The sequence below is a fragment of the Diadema antillarum genome, unplaced genomic scaffold (assembly GCF_040938485.1).
Source record: "Diadema antillarum isolate AM-2024a unplaced genomic scaffold, OU_Dant_1.0 seq00000097_RagTag, whole genome shotgun sequence".
NCBI lineage: Eukaryota > Metazoa > Echinodermata > Echinoidea > Diadematoida > Diadematidae > Diadema > Diadema antillarum.
The window spans coordinates 1,315,592-1,336,458 of record NW_027271186.1 but is presented as its reverse complement, the minus strand read 5'-3'; the positions used below and the strand labels follow the sequence as shown (position 1 = coordinate 1,336,458).

Below are 20,867 nucleotides of genomic sequence, written 5' to 3'. Positions count from 1 at the left end.
ATGTATACCATTAATCATTTTCAAATGTGAAAGCAATAATCTGTTATTTATGTTAGCATTGTACCAGAGCTGCCAACCGTTCCGAAAAAGTCGTATACGAAAAATCGAAGGGAATACGACAATATGAAAACGTCCTTAGAAAGTACGAATTCACAGTGGGGCAAAATAATGGGTACAATTAGCCAGCTGCCACTACAGTACCGTATGAGGCGGGGTGAAAGCGTCCCGTTGTGCAATGTCTGCTTCTTTTTCTCTTCTTTTCATCCTCTTGTCCCTTGCCTCCCAAGTACGAAATGATTTTTAGAGTGTTGTCTGGTTTTTTTTATAACGCTATTGCATCATTTTCTGCGAGGAAGTTGTAGAGGTGAGTTTCTGTTCGTGTATTGATGACTGATGTGCACTGCCCTCTGCAGTATATGTGCAGGTGAAAAGCGTTCGAACTTTCTTTCCAGAGTATCGTGGAAACTCGATTATTTCTAGGCCTATTAAAGGAGATCTCATATAACAGAATACTTATAACAAACTATTTTCCCGTCAAAATGAATCAATTTCCTTTGTTTTGTATCGTTTATTGACTTGATCCCATAGGATCTCGTCGCAATACCGAGTTTTATATGTGTGTTTATTTTCGCGTAGCTTTCGGTGCTGCAAAACTTTTGCTAGGGCCTAAGCTTACTACTAAACTTCGTTTTATTTCCGTCGTTTCTCACACCTCGTTTAGTACGATTTCTTACATTTTATATCACTTTATCTGTTCCCTTTATACTTTGAAGTATTTAAACGTAATTCTCTTAGTGTCTCGCACTGTTATTTTCGTAACGGCGATTTCTCCGCTTCGCTGCAATCGAAGCGACGGAGTTTGATCCCAGTCGCTTCGATGTGCTATTTGCTGTCTTTTCTAAATGTTTGTGTTGTTGGGAGGTGTTGATACTTTGTATTTATTATTGAGTTTCCTAGGTATTTATCTCGAGGGATTATGCGTGTTTCTTAATGTTGATCATAGGAAAAGGCTAAAATGATCTTGAGTGATGTCTGATAGTGATGATAACTATGCTGGTGACTGGTGTAAAAAGACTGCTTCCTGTGAATGCTCAGCGTACGTGACGTTTGTTTTATTTCCCTTTCCCTCTAGTCTTCTTTCCCCCTTACTCTTCTTTCCCCTCTCAAGAATGATTAAGAAAAAAAGAAATTACGTACACCTCACAACAAAACGAACCATGTGCTATAGCAACTTTCGTAAAGTTAAATCTAAATGTTCAATATCAGCAAAGAATAAGGCGAAAACACGAATGACAATAAATCAAAGCGAAGAGATTGTGTATGCAGTCTCTTCGGCTCGAAGAAACTTGACACCCCACCCCTCTCCCTTGTGGAAATTTCCACAAAAGCAGGTGCCACACCCAGGTGCGTGCCAGACGAAAGAATGCGCGCATTGGAATAAACAGCGTGTAAGTATCCTGGAAATATCGATCGAAGAACCAGCTCATTTATAGTTGAATTAAAGGAAAAATTCCAAAGATATCATTGTTCTATGTCTATAGCCTTTCTTTTGGCGCATAGTAGGGAACATCGAAGAGTCGATTATAGTGTACTTGATCGAATATCTAATGTTCCCTGAACAATAACAAAAGGATTGATTATTTAGTCAATTAAAAATGCAATCACAGAAATACATGAAAGGTCTCGTATGCCCAGACAAATTCACTACGAGAAGGTCCAATGAGATGCAGTCATCACCTGGTTAGACAGCAAAATACAACGTGTAATGACAATTAATTTCAGTTCACGCGCATCAAAACTGCTTATTACTTTTCAAAGTTTTGGCTATCAACATTCGTTCGTGGGTGTATTTTGTTTGTTTGTTTGTTTGCTTTGTGTGTTTTTCCCTCGTGAAAGACGTAATGATTTCTTCATATCGAACGTAAATTGCATGTTTACCGTAAACAAGCCATTCAGCTCAGCTCAGCTATGGCGCATTCGATCCATCGAACTTGCAGTAACCTCTTATAGGCAGGAGCACATGGCGCATTCATTTAAACTTGAAAATGAAGCCACGTGTTTGCACCACATCGGCGCTTCCACACACAGCGCGGCATTTTGCGATCATCGTTATAGCTGACTTTCCGATTCCAGTCAGGGGAAAAGGAATTGGAATACTTCGAAAAATACTGATGTTTAAAATCCAATAAAATGAAAAAAGCCTGAAAACAACGCATGATTATGTTTTGATAGTACATAATTGGAAACACAGAACAGAGTTTTGCATCCGCTCACACAGAAGCTCTCTTGAGAAGATCAAGCATTCCCCGTCCCCTGCTAGAAAATGGAAGCTTCCATAATCAGCCCAGAAAGATTTTGGAGGTACAAACTTGCACTTGTACACATTGCGAGAAAGCAATCAATCAACGCTGAACATTGCGTAGTTTAGAATCTTTATCGTGCTGGTGACCAGCTGGATGCTTCGGCATGTGTCATAACGTTATGTTTAGAGCCTGTAGGCCTCATAGCAAAAAGAGGGAGATTGAAAAAAATACGAATTCTGGTGGAAAATACGAATTTTGGAGCTGCTGAGTACTAATTTGTGCTTCGAAAGGTTGGCAGCTCTGTCGTATACGGAGCAGAATTTAACAGTTAGTCATTTCCAAATATAAAAGCAAACATCCGAAATCTATTTTATCATCGTACGGAGCCGAATGTCACTGTTGTCCACTTGCGAAAGTGAAATGAGTCATCTGACAATTATTTCATCATATCGTACGGGGCCGAATTTTGAACGTCAAGGCAGACATCAGACAGTTTTGTGTGTGTGTGTGTGTTTTGTTTTGTTTTTGTTTTGTTTTTTACCATCAAACGCAGCCAAATGTTACTATTCATTTCGAAATGTAATACACATGTAGCAAATATCCGACATTTATTTTAGCATAGTACGGAACAGAATGTAACTGCTATTCACTTCCAAACGTAAAAGCAATCATGTGACATTAATCATTTTGGCATCTTCCGGAGCCGAATGTTATTGCTATTTATTTGCGAAAGTACATAGCAATATAAATTATAAGCAAGCATCCGACATTTATTTAAACATCGTACGGAGTTGAATATTATTATCATTCATTTCCGAAAGTCGAAGGGAGCTGATTGTTATTGTTATATTTCGAACGTAAAACCGAATATCAGACATTTATTTTATCATCGTATATACGGAGTTATTTTGGTTATTCATTTCCGAACGTCACAACAAACATGCGTTATTTATTTTAGCATCTTCCGGAGCTGAATGTTATTGCTATTTACTCTTGAACATAAAAGCAAACATCAGACATTTATGTTATCATGTACACGGAGTTGAATATCATTGTGTTCATTTCCGAACCATCGAACGCAGCTGAATGTATACTGTTATTCATTTCGAAATTTAAAAGCGAACATCCGACAGTTATTTTAGCATCGTATGGAGCAGAACATTACTGCTATTCACTTCCGGAACGCAAAATCGTATATACGGAGTTGAATATTTTTGTTATTAATTTCCGAACGTCACAGCAAACATTCGACATTTATTTTAGCATCTTCCGGAGCTGAATGTTATTGCCATTTACTCTTGAACATAAAGGCAAACATCAGACATTTATGTTATCATCGTATACACGGAGTTGAATATTATTGTGTTCATTTCCGAACCATCGAACGCAGGTGAATGTTACTGTTATTCATTTCGAAATTTAAAAGCGAACATCCGACAGTTATTTTAGCATCGTATGGAGCAGAATATTACTGCTATTCACTTCCGAACGTAAAAGCAATCATCTGACATCTATTTTGTCATCTTCCGGAGCCGAATGCTATTGCTATTTACTTTCGAAAGTACAGGCAATCATCCGTCATTCATTTTATTATCGTAAGAAGTTGAATATTTTTGTTATTTATTTCCGAACGTCAAAGGGATCATTCGACATTTACTTTAGCATCTTCGGGAGCTGAATGTTATTGCTATTTACTTCCGAACGTAAAAGCAAACATCAGATATACATTATAAACGTATATACGGAGTTGAATGTCATTGTTATTCATTTTCGAACATCAAAGCAATCATTGAACATTAATTTTACCACCGAACGCACCTGAATGTTACTGTTATTCATTTCGAAATCTAAAAGCAAACATCCAACAGTTATTTTAGCATCGTATGGAGCAGAATATTACTGCTATTCACTTCCGAACGTAAAAGCAATCATCTGACATTTATGTTAGCATTTTCCGAAGCCGAATGTTATTGCTATTTATTTTCGAAAGTAAAAGCAAATATCCGTCTTCTATTTTATCATCGTACGGAGTTGAATATTTTTGTTATTCATTTCCGAACGTCAAAGGGATCATTCGACATATAGCCTACTCAAGCATCTTCCGGAGCTGAATGTTATTGCTATTTACTTTCGAACGTAAGAGCAAACATCCGGCATTTATCTTATCGTCTTACGGAGTTGAATATTATCATTCACTTCCGAACGCCAAAGCAAACATTCGGTATTTATTCCAGTATCATACGGAGTCAAATGTCACCGTGATTCATTTCTAAAATTAAAAGTAAACATGCGACATTCATTTTTGCGTCTTACGGAGCCGACTGTTACCGCTGTTCATTTTCAAAAGTAAAGGCAAACATCCGACTTTTTTTGTAGCCCGATTGGGCCACCGAATTTTCAGCAATGAAATTTTGGTGGCGCAGGTCGTTAAAAGTCGTGAATAGCGAGATGATCGTAACCGATGTCGATATGTTCTAATAATTATTGATACTTGAGTGATGAACGCATGTGCACAACTTCCGCAGGTGTACTTCTTTAGAAAGTAGCGAACAATCAAGGCAGTGGACATCAGAGTGTGATTAAATCGAAAAGAAGCCCCTGAAATCGGAATTTGATGAAAATGGGCAAAGTCGGAACTCCATGAAATGTATTTTGATTGAGCGGTCAAAATAAAGCTTAACGGGAATGTGCCCTTGAATACCCTCGTCCACCCTCGTCCACCCTCGTCCAACCCGCGTCAATCGAGACGCAAATTCCCGAGGATGGATTATCCGTGCGGGCGGATGGACTCGTCCACTGAACGCGTATACCCGCGGGTACCCGCGGGGATACGCGTCAGTGGCCTCGTCCAGATCTCGGAAAAGCGTGACGTTTCCCGCGGTCGGCACTGTAGAACACAGGAAAATAGAAACAAGAATGATGATGATAAATGAAAAGTCACATGTGCTGCCAAAATATGATTTCATGGGTGAATGCAACTGATAACCATACATGTATTCCTTTGTAGCCTGAAATGTCTTGGGGGTGATTATAGGTTGTCAAGAGCATTCTTTCTGTTTAAAGATGTATTTAAAACTTGAATGTCTTCGTGAGAGATCTCTTCAGGCAAGAGGTAGTTGTCTTGTACGTGTAAAATTGATATGACTTTTAATTTGACAACAAACAAATCTGCATTCTCATGACTCAGTCACTTCAGATAGGACAGTTGTACAGACTACTGTAAAAGCTGTTATTTCATTCATTCAACACTGTTGCTTGCAAAGCTTAAATATGGTTGAAGTGACGAAAGTTTAGGAAAAACAAAATCTTTGTGACTGTGTTCTGTGATTTCTTTTCCCACCACGTGATAAGTCTGACCACTTTCTGAAATATCCTTCCTAGCTCTTTGACATGGAGGAGCGGAGAAAACAGCACATGCACCAACTGGCCATCATGGTGCAGACGATGTATCGGGCGTGGCACGCCAGGACGGTCTTCAAGAACATGAAGAAGAGCGCCATCTTGATCGCTTCTCAGTTCCGCGGTTTCAGGGTGAGTCGGTCTATTCTCCAATCTGACTGTCATATACTAGCTAGGGGTTCGTATTCAGTGAAGGGCACTGCAGTTGTTAGCACAACTTGTAGTCATTCATGGAGTAGTTTTTTTTTTGTTTTGTTTTTTTATATTGAAGACTTGGTAGCATGGGGAGATAAGGTTGGCTGGATTTAAAGGGAAGCAGTCCTGAGATTTTCACTGTACTGATAATTAAGAAGAGTAAAAAATATAACCTTTCACCAATTTATACGCGCGGACGTCAAAAATTGTCTCCGTACGCGATTTTTATAAAATAATTCCTGCAAATGATCGTGTAAGAGCCTGCCAAAAGGTGCAACGTCATTGATGCCCTACTCTCAAGTTGACAGCCGTGCCTCAGAAAACCAATTTAAGTGTTCAAAATGATCATATCTGGTTTTTTCATAAAATGTGACAATATGTGGTTTTATTATTTCCAAAAACATATTTCAAGCTTATTTATATATACAATTAATATAAAAATAAATAGTAAACATGTATTTATGAATAACTAGGGATGACGAGCAGAACACCGCTGGAAAGAGATGTGCATCGATGACGTATGACTCTCCGCCAAGACTTGCTCATTTGCAGAGTCACACTTTTTTAACCGAAATGTACGAGCTTATTTGGTGATTTGAAAGTTTGTTTTTGATGAAAGTAGTTCATTGGAGGTACCAACAACAACATATTTTCTTAAATTTCGTGAGGACTGCGTCCCTTTAATTGATCTTCTCTTGCTGCCACAACTAGCACAGGCATGCTTGAATGGAATATTACCTGATTGCAATGCATCAAAGCTTATGGTCACCTGTAATGTACGACTTCAGTTTAGACTGTTTGGCTGCTTATGTACTTACATAGAGATCAGTGATGAAGCTGTACACAGTTTGTTATGAGAATTCCTGAACATATATCCAAGTCTGGCCAGCCTTCTTCCCATAGCATGTATTCCCATGCTGCAAGGTCTTCAACCCGTTGAGTATGGACTGATTTTGCTATAACATGCATTTCCTATAGACACCTGCCCGAGTATACTCTGGACTAGTCTTCAGTGGGTTAAGATCATAAACAGACTTCTCTATCTTTTCATCTCATCTGTGTAGGAGAGGACCCTCTACAAGAAGAAGAGGAGGGCATGTACCACCATCGCAGCTCACTTCCACGGTCACCAGGCCAGGCAGGAATTCAAGAGGAGAAAGTACCACGCCCAGTGTGTGTGGGCTGCTGGCATCATCCACAAATTCTTCCAAGGATGGAAGGTAAGAAATAGAATGTTGGTGGACGTATTATCTATCTCTCACCTATCTACCTATCTATCTATCTATCTATCTATCTATCTATCTATCTATCTATGTATGTATCTATCTATCTATCTATCTATCTATCTATCTATCTATCTATCTATCTATCTATCTATATATATATGTTTATGATTATATGTATCTATCTGTTTGTTTTTTTATCTATAAATATTTTTTCTGTATATATGTTTATCTGTGTATTCATCTGTATTACATATCTGTCTGCCTATCTATTTGTGTGTGTTCTGTCTGCCTGCTATCTGCCTTTCTATACCTACGTACATTAAGAGAGACAGATAGATGGTTAGATTTCTCTCTTTCTCTCCTTTGAGCTGACGGATTCAGAGTAGTAAGGATTGATGTGTCCTCATTTGTTGTATAAGAGACTTCACCCGTGAGGTTGTGAGTTCAAATCCCTGCCAGCATTACCCAAGATTTTCTACTTCACAGAATTTATAGTGGACAATGTCAATCTCAAGATGCAGTCTGAGGGTTTTTTTTTTTTTTTGGTTTGCTGTTGTTGTTTTTTGTGAATTGGTAATTATCAAAATTGTAGTCGCTTTTCACTTTTGTTGTCCCCGCCGAACGAGTTCGAGCAGGGGACTATGAAACGGGCTCCGTACGTGTGTGTGTCCGTGTGTCCGTCCGTCCGTCCGTCCGTGTGTGCGTCCGTGTGTGCGTCCGTGTGTGATCAAAATCTTCAATTTGCTACTTCTCTGTCATTTATGAGCCAATTTTGATTCTGTTTGCTTTATATGATAGCACTACATGGGAGCTTTGAAACTTCTACACAGAATTTCAGTCGTGACCTTTGACCTTGACCTTTGACCTATATTGTACATTTTGCTACAAAATGCTACTCCTTCGCCATTTCTAACCCGATTTCGATTCCGTTTGCTTTAAGTGATGGCACTAGGTGAGGGCTTCAAAACTTCTACACAGAATTTTGACCTTTGACTTCTTTGACCTTTGACCTTGATTTTTGACCTGTATTGTACATTTGGCTACAAAATGCTACTCCTTCGCCATTTCTAACCCGATTTCGATTCCGTTTGCTTTATGTGATGGCACTAGGTGAGGGCTTCAAAACTTCTACACAGAATTTTGACCTTTGACCTTGATTTTTGACCTGTATTGTACATTTGGCTACAAAATGCTACTCCTTCGCCATTTCTAACCCGATTTCGATTCCGTTTGCTTTATGTGATGGCACTAGGTGAGGGCTTCAAAACTTCTACACAGAATTTTGACCTTTGACTTCTTTGACCTTTGACCTTGACCTTTGACCTATATTGTACATTTGGCTACAAAATGCTACTCCTTCGCCATTTCTAACCCGATTTCGATTCCGTTTGCTTTATGTGATGGCACTAGGTGAGGGCTTCAAAACTTCTACACAGAATTTTGACCTTTGACTTCTTTGACCTTTGACCTTGATTTTTGACCTGTATTGTACATTTGGCTACAAAATGCTACTCCTTCGCCATTTCTAACCCGATTTCGATTCCGTTTGCTTTATGTGATGGCACTAGGTGAGGGCTTCAAAACTGCTACACAGAATTTTGATCTTTGACTTCTTTGACCTTTGACCTTGATTTTTTGACCTGTATTGTACATTTTGCTACAAAATGCTACTCCTTCGCCATTTCTAACCCGATTTCGATTCCGTTTGCTTTATGTGATGGCACTAGGTGAGGGCTTCAAAACTTCTACACAGAATTTTGACCTTTGACTTCTTTGACCTTTGACCTTGATTTTTTAGACCTGTATTGTACATTTGGCTACAAAATGCTACTCCTTCGCCATTTCTAACCCGATTTCGATTCCGTTTGCTTTATGTGATGGCACTAGGTGAGGGCTTCAAAACTTCTACACAGTATTTTGACCTTTGACTTCTTTGACCTTTGACCTTGATTTTTGACCTATATTGTACATTTTGCTACAAAATGCTACTCCTTCGCCATTTCTAACCCGATTTCGATTCCGTTTGCTTTATGTGATGGCACTAGGTGAGGGCTTCAAAACTTCTACACAGAATTTTGACCTTTGACTTCTTTGACCTTTGACCTTGATTTTTTAGACCTGTATTGTACATTTTGTTACAAAATGCTACTTCCGGCGGGGACATATATTACGCACCGCGTAATTTCTACTTTTCCTTGTTATCTTTATATTTGTGACAGGTGCGCAAGGAGTTCAGGAAGCACTTCAGGGCCAACGCTGGGCCAAAGATGGTAGCATTCCTCACTAAGTGTATCGTAAGTACCCAAATCCTCATGACCATGTCAATGTTTATACATTCAAGTCTTATAGTTGGTGGGTAGCTTGTCATAAGCCTACCTAGAGCAAATCTGTTTTCTTCCATCAATAATTTATCTATAATTGCTAGCATGAACACACTCTTTTAAAATCATTTTGCTATTCAAAATCAATACTAACATGCCTCTCATAAAAGCATACTCTCTGACTGTAGGCATACGTCCAGTTTTACAAGTGTAGTAACCTGTGGTGCTAAAGATCTCCGGATCTCTAGATTGTTAATACTGTAAAAGCTGCTATTTTCATTAGGGTTTAATCTTAACGAATTTTGCAAATCATGGTTGGGCCGCGAATTTAACAGCACATGAACATATCGCGAATGGACAGGCATTAGTGCACTTACAATAGCCTCAAAGTCAAAATTGTGAAAACAACATCTCATGACATTGTCTGTGACCTCCTCATTTGCGAAAATAACAGCTTTTGCAGTAAGTGCATGTGTCATCAAAGACCTGACTCAGAAACTGTGAGAATTTATTTTTATGTCTGATCCTTCCCTCCTCTCTAAATCACCCCCTCCTCCTCCCATCGTCTTACCCCCCAGCACGCGCGATACCTAGAGAGGTTAAAGCAACACCTACCATCCATGTCCCCGCTGGACCCTTCCTGGCCCCCCTGCTCACCCCTCCACACCGCCGCCCACAAGCACTTGAAGGAGATCTTCGTCATGTGGCGGGCCCAGCAGTACCGCAAGAAGTTTGACGAGGCCACCCGCGTCCGGCTCGGGGAGAAGGTGACCGCCAGCATCCTCTTCAAGGACAAGAAAGCCCTCTACCCCAAGAGGTGTGTCATTTGATCTAGTCTAGTGATTCATTTCAGTTGTGTTTGTTTGTTTGTTTGTTTGTTTGTTTGTTTTCATTCAGAATATTTGATGTCATCAGGTTATAGCAGAGATGCAACCTGTTACTTTTTTTTTGGTATGGTATACTTTTTTTTTACATTTTCTTTTTACCAAAAGTACTGAAGGTTTCATGGAAAATATTGTCTTTTCTAAAATTGTATAAGTGCAATCAGTGTCTATTGAAGGATAATCAGAAATGCTGTCTTTTCACTAAAATTATGCCTTTGCAACCCTCAGAATACTGCAGTGTTGTTTGCAAAGTTAGCATCCCTCTTATAGTCCTTCCTCTCCATAAATTCAGTGTAGTCAAAATGCTCTTTGAAAATCTTAAAAGTTGTGTGGATGGATGGTAGGAAAAGCAAACTGTTTTATGTTGTGGTTGGGCCATGAAAATGTTGATGTTCTGTTCTTAACCAATACATTTCATTCCATGATTCCTTATAAGGCGTAAATAAATTCAGTGATGGGTGATTTATGTAAATTAAGTTAGACTAATTAATGAAATTGAGTCTTTACCCTGCAGTAACCCTATGTAAGTGTGATATGCTCCATTTAAATGAAATCCAACAAAGCTTGATAGATTTGAATTGGTATCTTTAGTATTTATTTTGTCGTGGGTGACAGAAAAAGATACCCCACAAGAAATCATGCTGACAACAAATACAAATGTGCAGGAGCATTGGAGGAGCAGATTGCTTACATAAGTTTGGTAATCTTGGGCTTCAGAAAATTGGTATGATAGCAACTCTTGCTGGCAGTGGCAAATGTTATTGTAATAAGAATCCAGCTTCCTGAGTGGCTGTTGCTAAAAGTTGCTATTCCAGCCTGAATTCCTTTCCTTAGAAATTCTTATTACATGAGACCCTGGAGTACTGTCATAAACAGAAAGAGCCATACTGAGTGCATGTAAGGACAGTGTGTGGATATCTCTACATCAAAACTTAGTCATATTCTTTTCTTGCAGTGCTAACTGATCTGTGTGTAATAATACTGATAAAATTGTCCATCACTGTGCCACAAATGAAATTGATAATGAAGTATAAAAATCAAGTTTAGTATATATGGAGGGGGTGGGGATAAATATACTGCACTTGTGCAATGTGACAGTCCCTCACTTTGTTATCCCCTCCCCTTCCCCCAACCTCATCTCCACTGTTCCCTGTGCACTTGACATTTACAGCGTTCCTGTGCCATACAAGGGTGATTACGTCCTGCTGCGAAACAATGCCAAGTACAAGAAGAACTACGGGGACTCCAGCGACCAATTTATCGTCTTCGCTGACATCATGAGCAAAGTGAACAGGAACAACGGCAAGGTGGGTCTCCCATGGTAACACCATATCCCTTAAACAGGTAGAATAGCCTCAACCTGTTTAACCTTCATATACCCCTTTTTCTAGTGCATACACACAAATATAGATGCATACTTCATACCCCTTTGTGAAAATATGCCATTCAAGAGCTGCCTACTAGTTTGTTATTGTATTATGTGGTACACTTTTTTTCCCTTTATCCTGAATAGGAAATTTATGACTGTAGAACATAAAGTGTATTTTTCCAAAGTATGAACCATCATGCTTAAAATGTGCAGTTTCTTCATATTTCACCAAATGTTTCTTACCTTTACATTTTTTCTTTTGTATTGTGTGTGTTCTGTTTTTATTTCTTTATGCTTGCATCAGTGCATTTATTAGTCTGCCATGCATGGCAGCCCTGCAGCATTACATGAACATCCATCATAATTGCACATATCTTTTTGTGATAATTTTTCCCATATTTTTGCAGCCTCACAAGAAAGACAAAAGATGACATACATTTACACTGGCTCATGTACATGACATATGTACTGTACCTGTCATATGTACTGTACAATATATACATGAATAGAGTCTCACTCTTTAATGCACCAAGATGAGCTACCTACAATGTAAGTATTGGGAAAAACCAGCATAATAACTCTAGCCCAGTTGCCTATGGACCTGTTTTATCTTCTGTCTGTGTATTCATACCATTTCCTTGTCCTCCCTGTGTTCCCCCCATCAGGTCACCCAACAACTGGTCGTCCTGACGACAGCATCGTTCATGGTGATGGATCAAAAGTCGCTGTCCCAGAAGAACAGAGTGCCTTTGGCAGCCATCTCAGGCATGACGGTCACTCCGTACAGTGACTACATAATGGTCATCCATGTCACAAAGGTGAGCCTGCTACTAGTAGGATCAGCCAATATGTGAAAGAGTCTACATTGTATCTATGGCTTTGTCATCCATTGAGGCTCTTCAGTGGACACCAGCAATGAATAGTCCAGGGGCCATGGAACGTTTTTCAGTTTGGGGGGGGGGGGGGTGTCTTCCCCCTCCCACGGTGAGAACTTTTTGCATTTTTATGTTGTAAATGGTGCAATTTGATGCATGTTTTCCGTCTTTTATCGACTTGAAACAGCCCCACTTGTTTAAGGTATAGCAGGATATTTTGGTGTGGATTATTATTGAACAATTTGCCTATAAAGTGGTAGCATATGAATAAACTGCTTGTACAAATTTATTGTGACAATTAATTTCATGAACGTTGTCTGGACAGAAAAGGCATGCTCACGAGAGTGACAAAAGGGATATTTCTCCTCCTACACGAAGGTGATTTTACATTTTCAGACCTGAAATTCAGCGATCTGGTGCAAACTTTTGGTGCAATACTTGGATTTTTTTTTTCTAGCTCCCCCAGCTCCCCCCCCCTAAAAAAATATTTATGGAAACAATTTACTTTTTTTTCAGGAAAGTGTTAATACTAAATAGCAAAATCACGGCATTTAGCTCTTATTCCGCGTGTGCATCATCTGTGTGTATGTACAAAGTCTAGTGAGGTAGAGGGGGAGGGTGTGGGAGGGGGATGCCCCCTCCCAATCGACGGAGCTTTTGTGTTTTTGAAATCAAGATAAAGCGATCTGAAGCACACTTTTTGTGAGAAATTCGGGTAATGTGATTTTCCCCCGATTTTTCCCCTTTCTTTCTTTTTTTTTCTTTGATTTTTTTTTCACGATCCAAAAGTGTGGGGGGGCTACAGCCCCCCAGCCCCCCCGCTTCCGCGGCCCCTGTAGTCTACTGTATTTTTACAAGTGTGGTGTTTCAAGGACTGTTACTCAAGCTCAATGATCATTTTAAAGGGATGGTATGGTATTGGTTGAGGTGAGGATTCAGCTTTTAACTTTTTGCAAGATACTTAGAAACTACTTTATGAAATGATGAAGAGCATACAATTCTAAGAGGAATTCAAAGTTCACTTAATGGAAATCAGCTTTGAAATGGCTGAGATATCCGAAAACAAAGTAAAACAAAGCAATTCAAATAAAAGGTGGGTCCCACTGTTATATTAGGATTGCTTTGTTTTGGATATCTTCAGCCATTTCAAAACCAATTTTCATCAAATAAACTTTGAATTCCTCTTAGAATTATATGTAATATGTATTATATGTAAATGCGTATATGTATATATAATTATCTCATCATCTCAATAATTATCATTTAAAAAAAAGTTGAAACCTGAAGCCCCATCTCACCTAAAACTGTACCATCCCTTTAACTTTTTGAGCCTATGTAGATATAGTCATCATAAAACAGTGCTGCAATAGATTGATGTGGATAAAAGTCTACCTTTTCTTGTAGAATAATTAATCATTCATTTCAGTACAATTTTCAAGTTTATGGTAGCAGACAGCTTTTCAGAGTTTACCCGCTGTGTTTTTATCCCCTTTTTGTGATGAGATTGCCCTCAAACCACTATACTACAGAGTGCAATTTTGTCAAAATTTAGTGGGCCTATCGGGAATCAGAGCAATTACTTACAAAGAGTCAAAGACATGCAGCAGCTATTGCACGTTTTCAACAAGAATATAATTGCATGTTTTATTTATAGTGTCAACTTGAAGGAAATACAAAGTTTTGCCATTTCACAGATTTATACAACATATAATGAATAATGAATGAACAACTGAGATATGTTTTGTCAAAAAAATCATATTGACATCAAATGTTCTTCACAAATTTGTTTGTCAAGTAATTGTTGCCAATTTTTTACTTAGCCATGCATTGAAATTTTTGATATTCAGATAACTATAAATTGAATCTCACCAAAGTTTGTTGTAATGTGAGAAAAATAACTTGGGTAGATAAATGATTGTGATATTGAAATCTTTTTCTGGTTGTTGTGGCTTTCCATAATCCAGGGAGAGGAGAATACCAAGAAAGGAGATTATGTGTTCATGAGCGAAAAACTCATTGAGATGGTGACCAAGTTCCATCGGACGATCAGAACGGCAACAAACAAGGACGTTACTGTCACAGTGGCCGATAGGTAAATATTCAAGCACAAAGCAGAATGCCCATGTTGTTTCAAATCTGCAGAGGATTTCTTCTTCTCCACAAAACATGGCATCATGTACGTCTGTTCAGATGCATAATCAAGAGAAAATCTGGCAAAATATGTTTTGAAGAATTGTGTGAGGGTTTGCCTGTTCTATATTGTGGTAAATGGTGTTTGTGGAGTTCAGTGTGAGTGTACATGAAATGTGTATTCAGTGTATGTGCAATGCTTATGATGTAAATCACTCATGGTCATTATTCAGTGTATCCTTTGTGCAAACACTGTATGTTTGGTGTTCAGTGTGTGCATAGTGTGCAAGGACATGAAAACTCCGCAGTGTTTTCTGATGCATGTTATACTTATACCACAACCTGCTTTATCCCTGTATACAGGTTCCCCTTGGACTTTAATGGGACGCGGGTTCAAGCCACCATCACCACCCAGGATGCCTCTCTCCATAACCCCGCACCCGTCATCAAACGGAAGGGTGCCAAACTGGAAATACACGCCTAGGACTGTGTCACAGGTACCGCTTTATACACTGGACCCCACCCAGTGCACTTTAAAGAAACTAACCTCGGAAAGACAGGAGTGGAGGTCGACCATCAGCAATGGCTTTTCATGCAAGCATGGGTTGAAGATGAATGGTGAAATTCTATTAACCCCTGCCACACCCAACGGCAAGGCCGTCAGGTGTGATAGCAATGGAATTATGGGACACTGGTCGCTGGAGGGTTAATGACTGTGGTCTGGGAGACATGACCACCAACATGACGTGCATACATTATACAGCATAATTCATCCATGCAATGCATCTTGCTGGCACTATACTCTTGTGCTGTGCAATATCACATCCAAGAGGGCACTTCAAGAAAATTGGAGGAGAAATTGAATAGATTTGAGGAAAAGGTTTGAATTTCTTGCTAAAATTGTCAATCCCAAAGGACAAACAGACCCGGCCAGACCAAACCGTTCTGGAGAATACATCCAGTTCTCCGTCTTGTAACGTCACCTCGTCCGCTGGTTCTAATACTATCAGCGATAATGATGTTGCTTGCGTGAAAGACGTGCAAGATGAAGTTGCCGCTGTAAGAGATTCCTTCCAGACGATTGCTTGTCACCCTTTGATGCAAATTTCCCCAAACAGATATTAGATGGCAGAATGTGATTGTGAAACACTGCGTCCAGCATTTCAGGGAATTTAAATCTGAGCTCAGAGTATAATTATCATTTACTTGATGTAAAATCGTGCCATATACGTGGAGCTGAGGTTTCCCTTCGGAGGAGTTGGCACCTAAATGGGATGTCTGTCAGCAGGGATGTTTTCCCATCATGCTAAAAAAAGAAGAAGGATGCTTTGGTACTGAGAACTTGGTCGGCAGACAGCGAAAGGTTTGAGAGTTTGTGTAGACTGTGATCAGCTGGTGATACTATGTGCATTTAATAATGAGATCGAAAGAAGGCACAGGTATACACCATTCCTTTCCTGTAGACCAATTTCAGATCTTTAGTCATAGTTGATTTTTTTTTCTTCTTTTTTTTACACTAAAATGGAGCCAATATTTATTGTGATATTTGTTACTGATCCAGTACTGATGTGTATGTGTACAATGTACATTGTAAAGGAGAATTTCTTTATCTAGCGAGTGCTTTCTTTATTAAAGATGTATTATTTCACTGCATTTGCAGTTGAGCAACTCAATCATCTCAAAAGTTGTTGAAAGTTGTGTTAATGAAATTGAACCAACAATCCAGGTTTTCATAGATATTTATATGTTAAAATATTTTAAGATCAATTTATGAAAAACGATAGTACCATCCTTCTCAATACCTACATCAACTCAGAGGACATGATTTTCTAGAACCATGGATGTGTATTGTTGCGTCGCCCCATCAGAGCAGCAGAGGTACGCTGTGTGAATCCTGGAGTCGGTGCCTGTGTTTCTGGATTCAACCTAACTCTCTGTAGACTCTGCACCTACACATAGAAGAGTTTCACAGTCAGTGCAATGCAAGGTGCAGACTAAAGCAATCTCAAGGCATACCTTAAAAAAATATGCCTTGAATTGTATTTGATACTGTCCTGATAACGACAGGAAAACTTTTCTTGTGTGAATGCTCGGTCCTTAAACTCATTATTCTAGAATATTGCACTGTGATGTGGTTTCATAGAAAAATGGCTAGGGAAAGAAAAACCACATGACCAGGAAACAATACTAATCTAGTATTAGACATTCACAACTCCTAACTCTGGCTATTATTCCATGTTTAACTCTGTAATTTTGTTGTTGAGCTGTGTGATATTATTTTGTTTTGATAAAGACTTGCTTTATGTAATAGCCAAAGGCAGATGCGAAAGCATGACAGTGAATCCTAGCACAATACGTTGTACATAAAGATTTGAAATATTATGTTTGGTTCACATTCTTGCAATCATTTTAACTTGTGCCTTCGTTTATTCCAAATATTTGCTGTAATTCCCGTCTATCCAGGTTGAATGGCCTTCAATTTTTATCATTTAAAAAAAATCAATAATATTTATTTCTCATAAAGATATGAGTAAATCCAGCCTTAAGTTTTGTCTTTTATTTTTCATTGTCATCATCTATTACATTACTCTTTTCATAACACATCTCATTAGATGTTATAAGCTCTGGATTCGATTGCAAGTTCACAAAGTACTGTTTTATCTTGGAATTGATGAAGAAAACATAAGTGTATCTTTGACTAATCAGAGAAGAGCATTTAGGACTTGTGTTTGATGTTCACCTTTGCATCGTGATGCATCTATTAATGCGAGACGAGCTAGATGGACTCTGAAGATATCTTGTGGAGTTACATCCTTTTGACACAGAAGTGATACAGAAGTAACTTGTACTACTGTCCATGTCTTGTGCTGTGCAAATAAGTGTACAGTATGTCTGATCCACATCACATTGTTTTTTGTTTTGTTTCTGAATGTATGATTGGATATCCTTTCTATTGTTGGGTAACTCTACAGAGAAGGAATATTCACAAAAATGTTTCCTTAATACTCCAGATTCCTCAATTAGTATTGTATTAATTTTCCAATTTTGAATGGAACAGGAGAGAAGATTAATTTGATGTATAATGCATTTCCTGTGCTCTAATTCCCCGCAGTGTTGTACCTGATAATCGGGTTGTATTGAAGTGTTGTATTTACCGCAGATATTAGTATATATCCATAGAGAATACCTCCTCCAAAAAAGTTTTGTTTTTGTGTTTACTGTAAATTGCCAAAAGATATTCTAGATGATGATGATGATGATGATGACGATGATGATGTTTGATTTTGTACCGGGAATCTTGTTCTGTCCATCTCAACATGTATATTGTCCAATCAGTATTTCAAATATTACAACTTACAGTTAAGTTGCGTGTACCACTTTGTTTTAAGTAGTAATAAAGGTAATTGTACACAAAGAAGCACAGGTGATATATGTTGTGTAGTGACGTCTACATTTTTATGTTAACTGATGGTCTATCTTATTTATTTGGTATATACATTATATATTTTAGGGGAGAAAATCAGCATTTTCTTTTGTTTTTCATGGTTTTATATGATCTGCTGTCGAGACAGGATGGTGCTCCTGAGGTCATGCAAGGGTCATCTTTTGATAAATGGAAATTTTTGGTTTTTACTTTTGGTTTAGCCTGTGCATGTGCCCCCTTTTCAGCATTTAACGTTGTCTCATACTGTGTGTGTTGGCCACCTTTGTCACATTGTGTGGACAAGCATTATTTTGGTCCTGAGCGGAAATATGATTCCAAAGTGTATATTGAAGTTGGTCAAGACATCTCTTGGGTATCATTAAGCTTTTATGCTCATGTACGAGGATTACTTTTGAATGTCTATTTCTGTTTTGAAACATGCTATGTACTATGTTTATTTAATCTAGTGAATGCCTTCACTACAAACCTATCTGTATCAACAAACTAAATGAATTGGTGTTTGTTTGTTTTTCATGTACAAAATATACCATTGTCAATCAGAATGCCATGAATTGTTTTATTGGATTGTACATTATTGGAATATCATCACTCCACATTGTATGCATTGTATGCATTGTTGAATGTTAAGTTTTTGATAACACTAATGATGTGCCCTCCTTGTAATTTATGTTCAAATCATGATACAAGTAATGCGACTGGTAATTCTCAGTCCACCAGTTCTCAATCAAGCGTTGCGTAAGTTTCATATGCTTTAAATGGCACTTCTGAATCAAATTGTTTTCTTCATGTTCAACTGGTTTTGAGACCATAAGCAGCATTACGTTTCATCCTTGTAATATATGTAGACAGAACAGTGGATACTGGTTCACAAAATGTACTCTCCCTCTAGCTTTCTATTACACCATGGTGAAATCATGTCTAGATTGAGGATTAGGTTAATTAAAACAACAAACGATAATTCTGTCCAAATTGCAGACTGTCAAATGACCAAAGAGCATTGTATTGTGGCGACATGTTAAATCCTAAATTTGCCATGCGTACATCGTCAAACCATCGTTGAGTATATCCATTTTGTTGCATATTCACTGTACAATGATAACAAATTGGTACCATTTTTGATATTGTCTTCCACAACACAGGTGAATGAAAAATTTGTTCGTGTGTATCCAGCTAATCTTTTTGAAATTCATTATATTGCCTTAAGTATGAAGATTGTGCATTGTTGCATGTAATTGATAAGTTTCCCACAACTAGATGCTGAGCAAGCAGCTAACTTACATGTATTTGTTGTCCATTGTACTGTGGGTTGTGACGTCAACATTACCATGTATTTCTTCTTTTGGTCATACTAGACAGTTTAATTGAATTTACTTGAAATATGGCTATCTTTAAAAAAAAGACAAAATAGAAGATGAAATCAGGTGACCACGAATGCTTGATTTTTGACAGCTCAGTCTGGTATTTTCCTCTATTTATATGTACAGCATGTAGAAGATACAATTTTGTATGATGAGGTTATCAGGTTTATGTAAAGAAGTGGCAAGACATTCCAATGAAAGGAGACACGTTATTCTGTGTGTAACCTCGCTACATTAATGTTGTGTCGGAGTTATTTGCTTGCATCTTTTCTACGAAGTCCATCCGCGGTGTGCTATCTGACCACGAAGGGATGCCAGGAATATATGTTTGTCATAAAAATTCAACTTGCAATGAACTCCCTCACCATATGTTAGCACAACTAGCATGCGATTCAAGAGAAGCATTTGGTGCAAGCTTGTCAAATTTCGGCAGAGGAAGGCCGCTTTTTGAGGAGTGAGTCTGTGCTGTAGCTTGTGTGTGATACAGGTTGGTACTAAACCTACAAAGCAGCTATGTATAGCATGCATCTTACATGAACTTGTGTAAGTGGGACCACCAAGTGAAAATGTGTGTGTATGTGCTTGTATGTGTGTGTGTGTGTATGTATGTGTGTTGAAAGAAACATTTTTTTTTTTCAAACCGAGTAAAGTCCCTACCCAATTTCATTTAAGAGCTCTTCAGTTGTTTAATTGCATTGCAATTAACCCGACATTCTTATTAAGGAGTTTACTGCTAATTTGATGTTCTTTAATTTAAGTACTTCCATAATTTTGGACATGTTGTATGTCCAGGACACAATAAGTCCCAGGGTGGAGATTAGGGAGACAATTGCACTATGTTTAATTTCTCATGATTTCATAGGATTTTCAGGATTTCTGTGGTCTGCTTGGGACTAATCTTGGGTAATCAGGCCACTAGAGTATAATATGTATGAAAAGGAGTTCAGTTTGGTGGTCGTTAGACATGAGGTAAAATGAAGCATCACAAAAACAAAACACCCCCAACAAATAAATGAAAGGGAAATGGATTGTCCAAATACGATGTTGGTGGTGTCACCTTTTCCCTCTCAAATTTGCCTCTTTCATATTTACAAGTGCTCTTTAGTTAGCTCTCTAGTTTTCCATACAAGTAGTTTTTTTTTTTTTTTTTGCTTCTACAACTGTGTACCTAAGAATGTACATGTACTCCAATACTGGAAAAGAAAGTACTGCCTTTGCTGCTAGGCTGCATCTGTTGAAGCATAGAAAGCCCTTTCCCCTCAATCTCTGTCTATCTGACTATATATCTTTCTGACTCTCTGTCTCTTTCTCTTACTCTATCTCTCCTTTTATATCTATTTCTGCATCTATTATATTCTATAT

General features: G+C 38.3%; 1 protein-coding gene across 1 annotated transcript in view; it reads left to right on the top strand.

The window, feature by feature from the left end:
• Window positions 1-20,542, top strand: part of LOC139726727 (unconventional myosin-Ia-like) — a 109,882-nt gene extending 89,340 nt beyond the window's left edge. The window contains exons 19-26 of the mRNA XM_071637721.1: window positions 5,685-5,834; window positions 6,962-7,117; window positions 9,343-9,417; window positions 10,023-10,261; window positions 11,500-11,635; window positions 12,363-12,515; window positions 14,537-14,664; window positions 15,066-20,542. Of these exons, the coding sequence (XP_071493822.1) occupies window positions 5,685-5,834; window positions 6,962-7,117; window positions 9,343-9,417; window positions 10,023-10,261; window positions 11,500-11,635; window positions 12,363-12,515; window positions 14,537-14,664; window positions 15,066-15,186 (1,158 nt within the window). The 3' untranslated portion in view covers window positions 15,187-20,542. The remainder of the gene's footprint in view (window positions 1-5,684; window positions 5,835-6,961; window positions 7,118-9,342; window positions 9,418-10,022; window positions 10,262-11,499; window positions 11,636-12,362; window positions 12,516-14,536; window positions 14,665-15,065) is intronic.
• The last annotated feature ends 325 nt before the right edge of the window (window positions 20,543-20,867 follow it).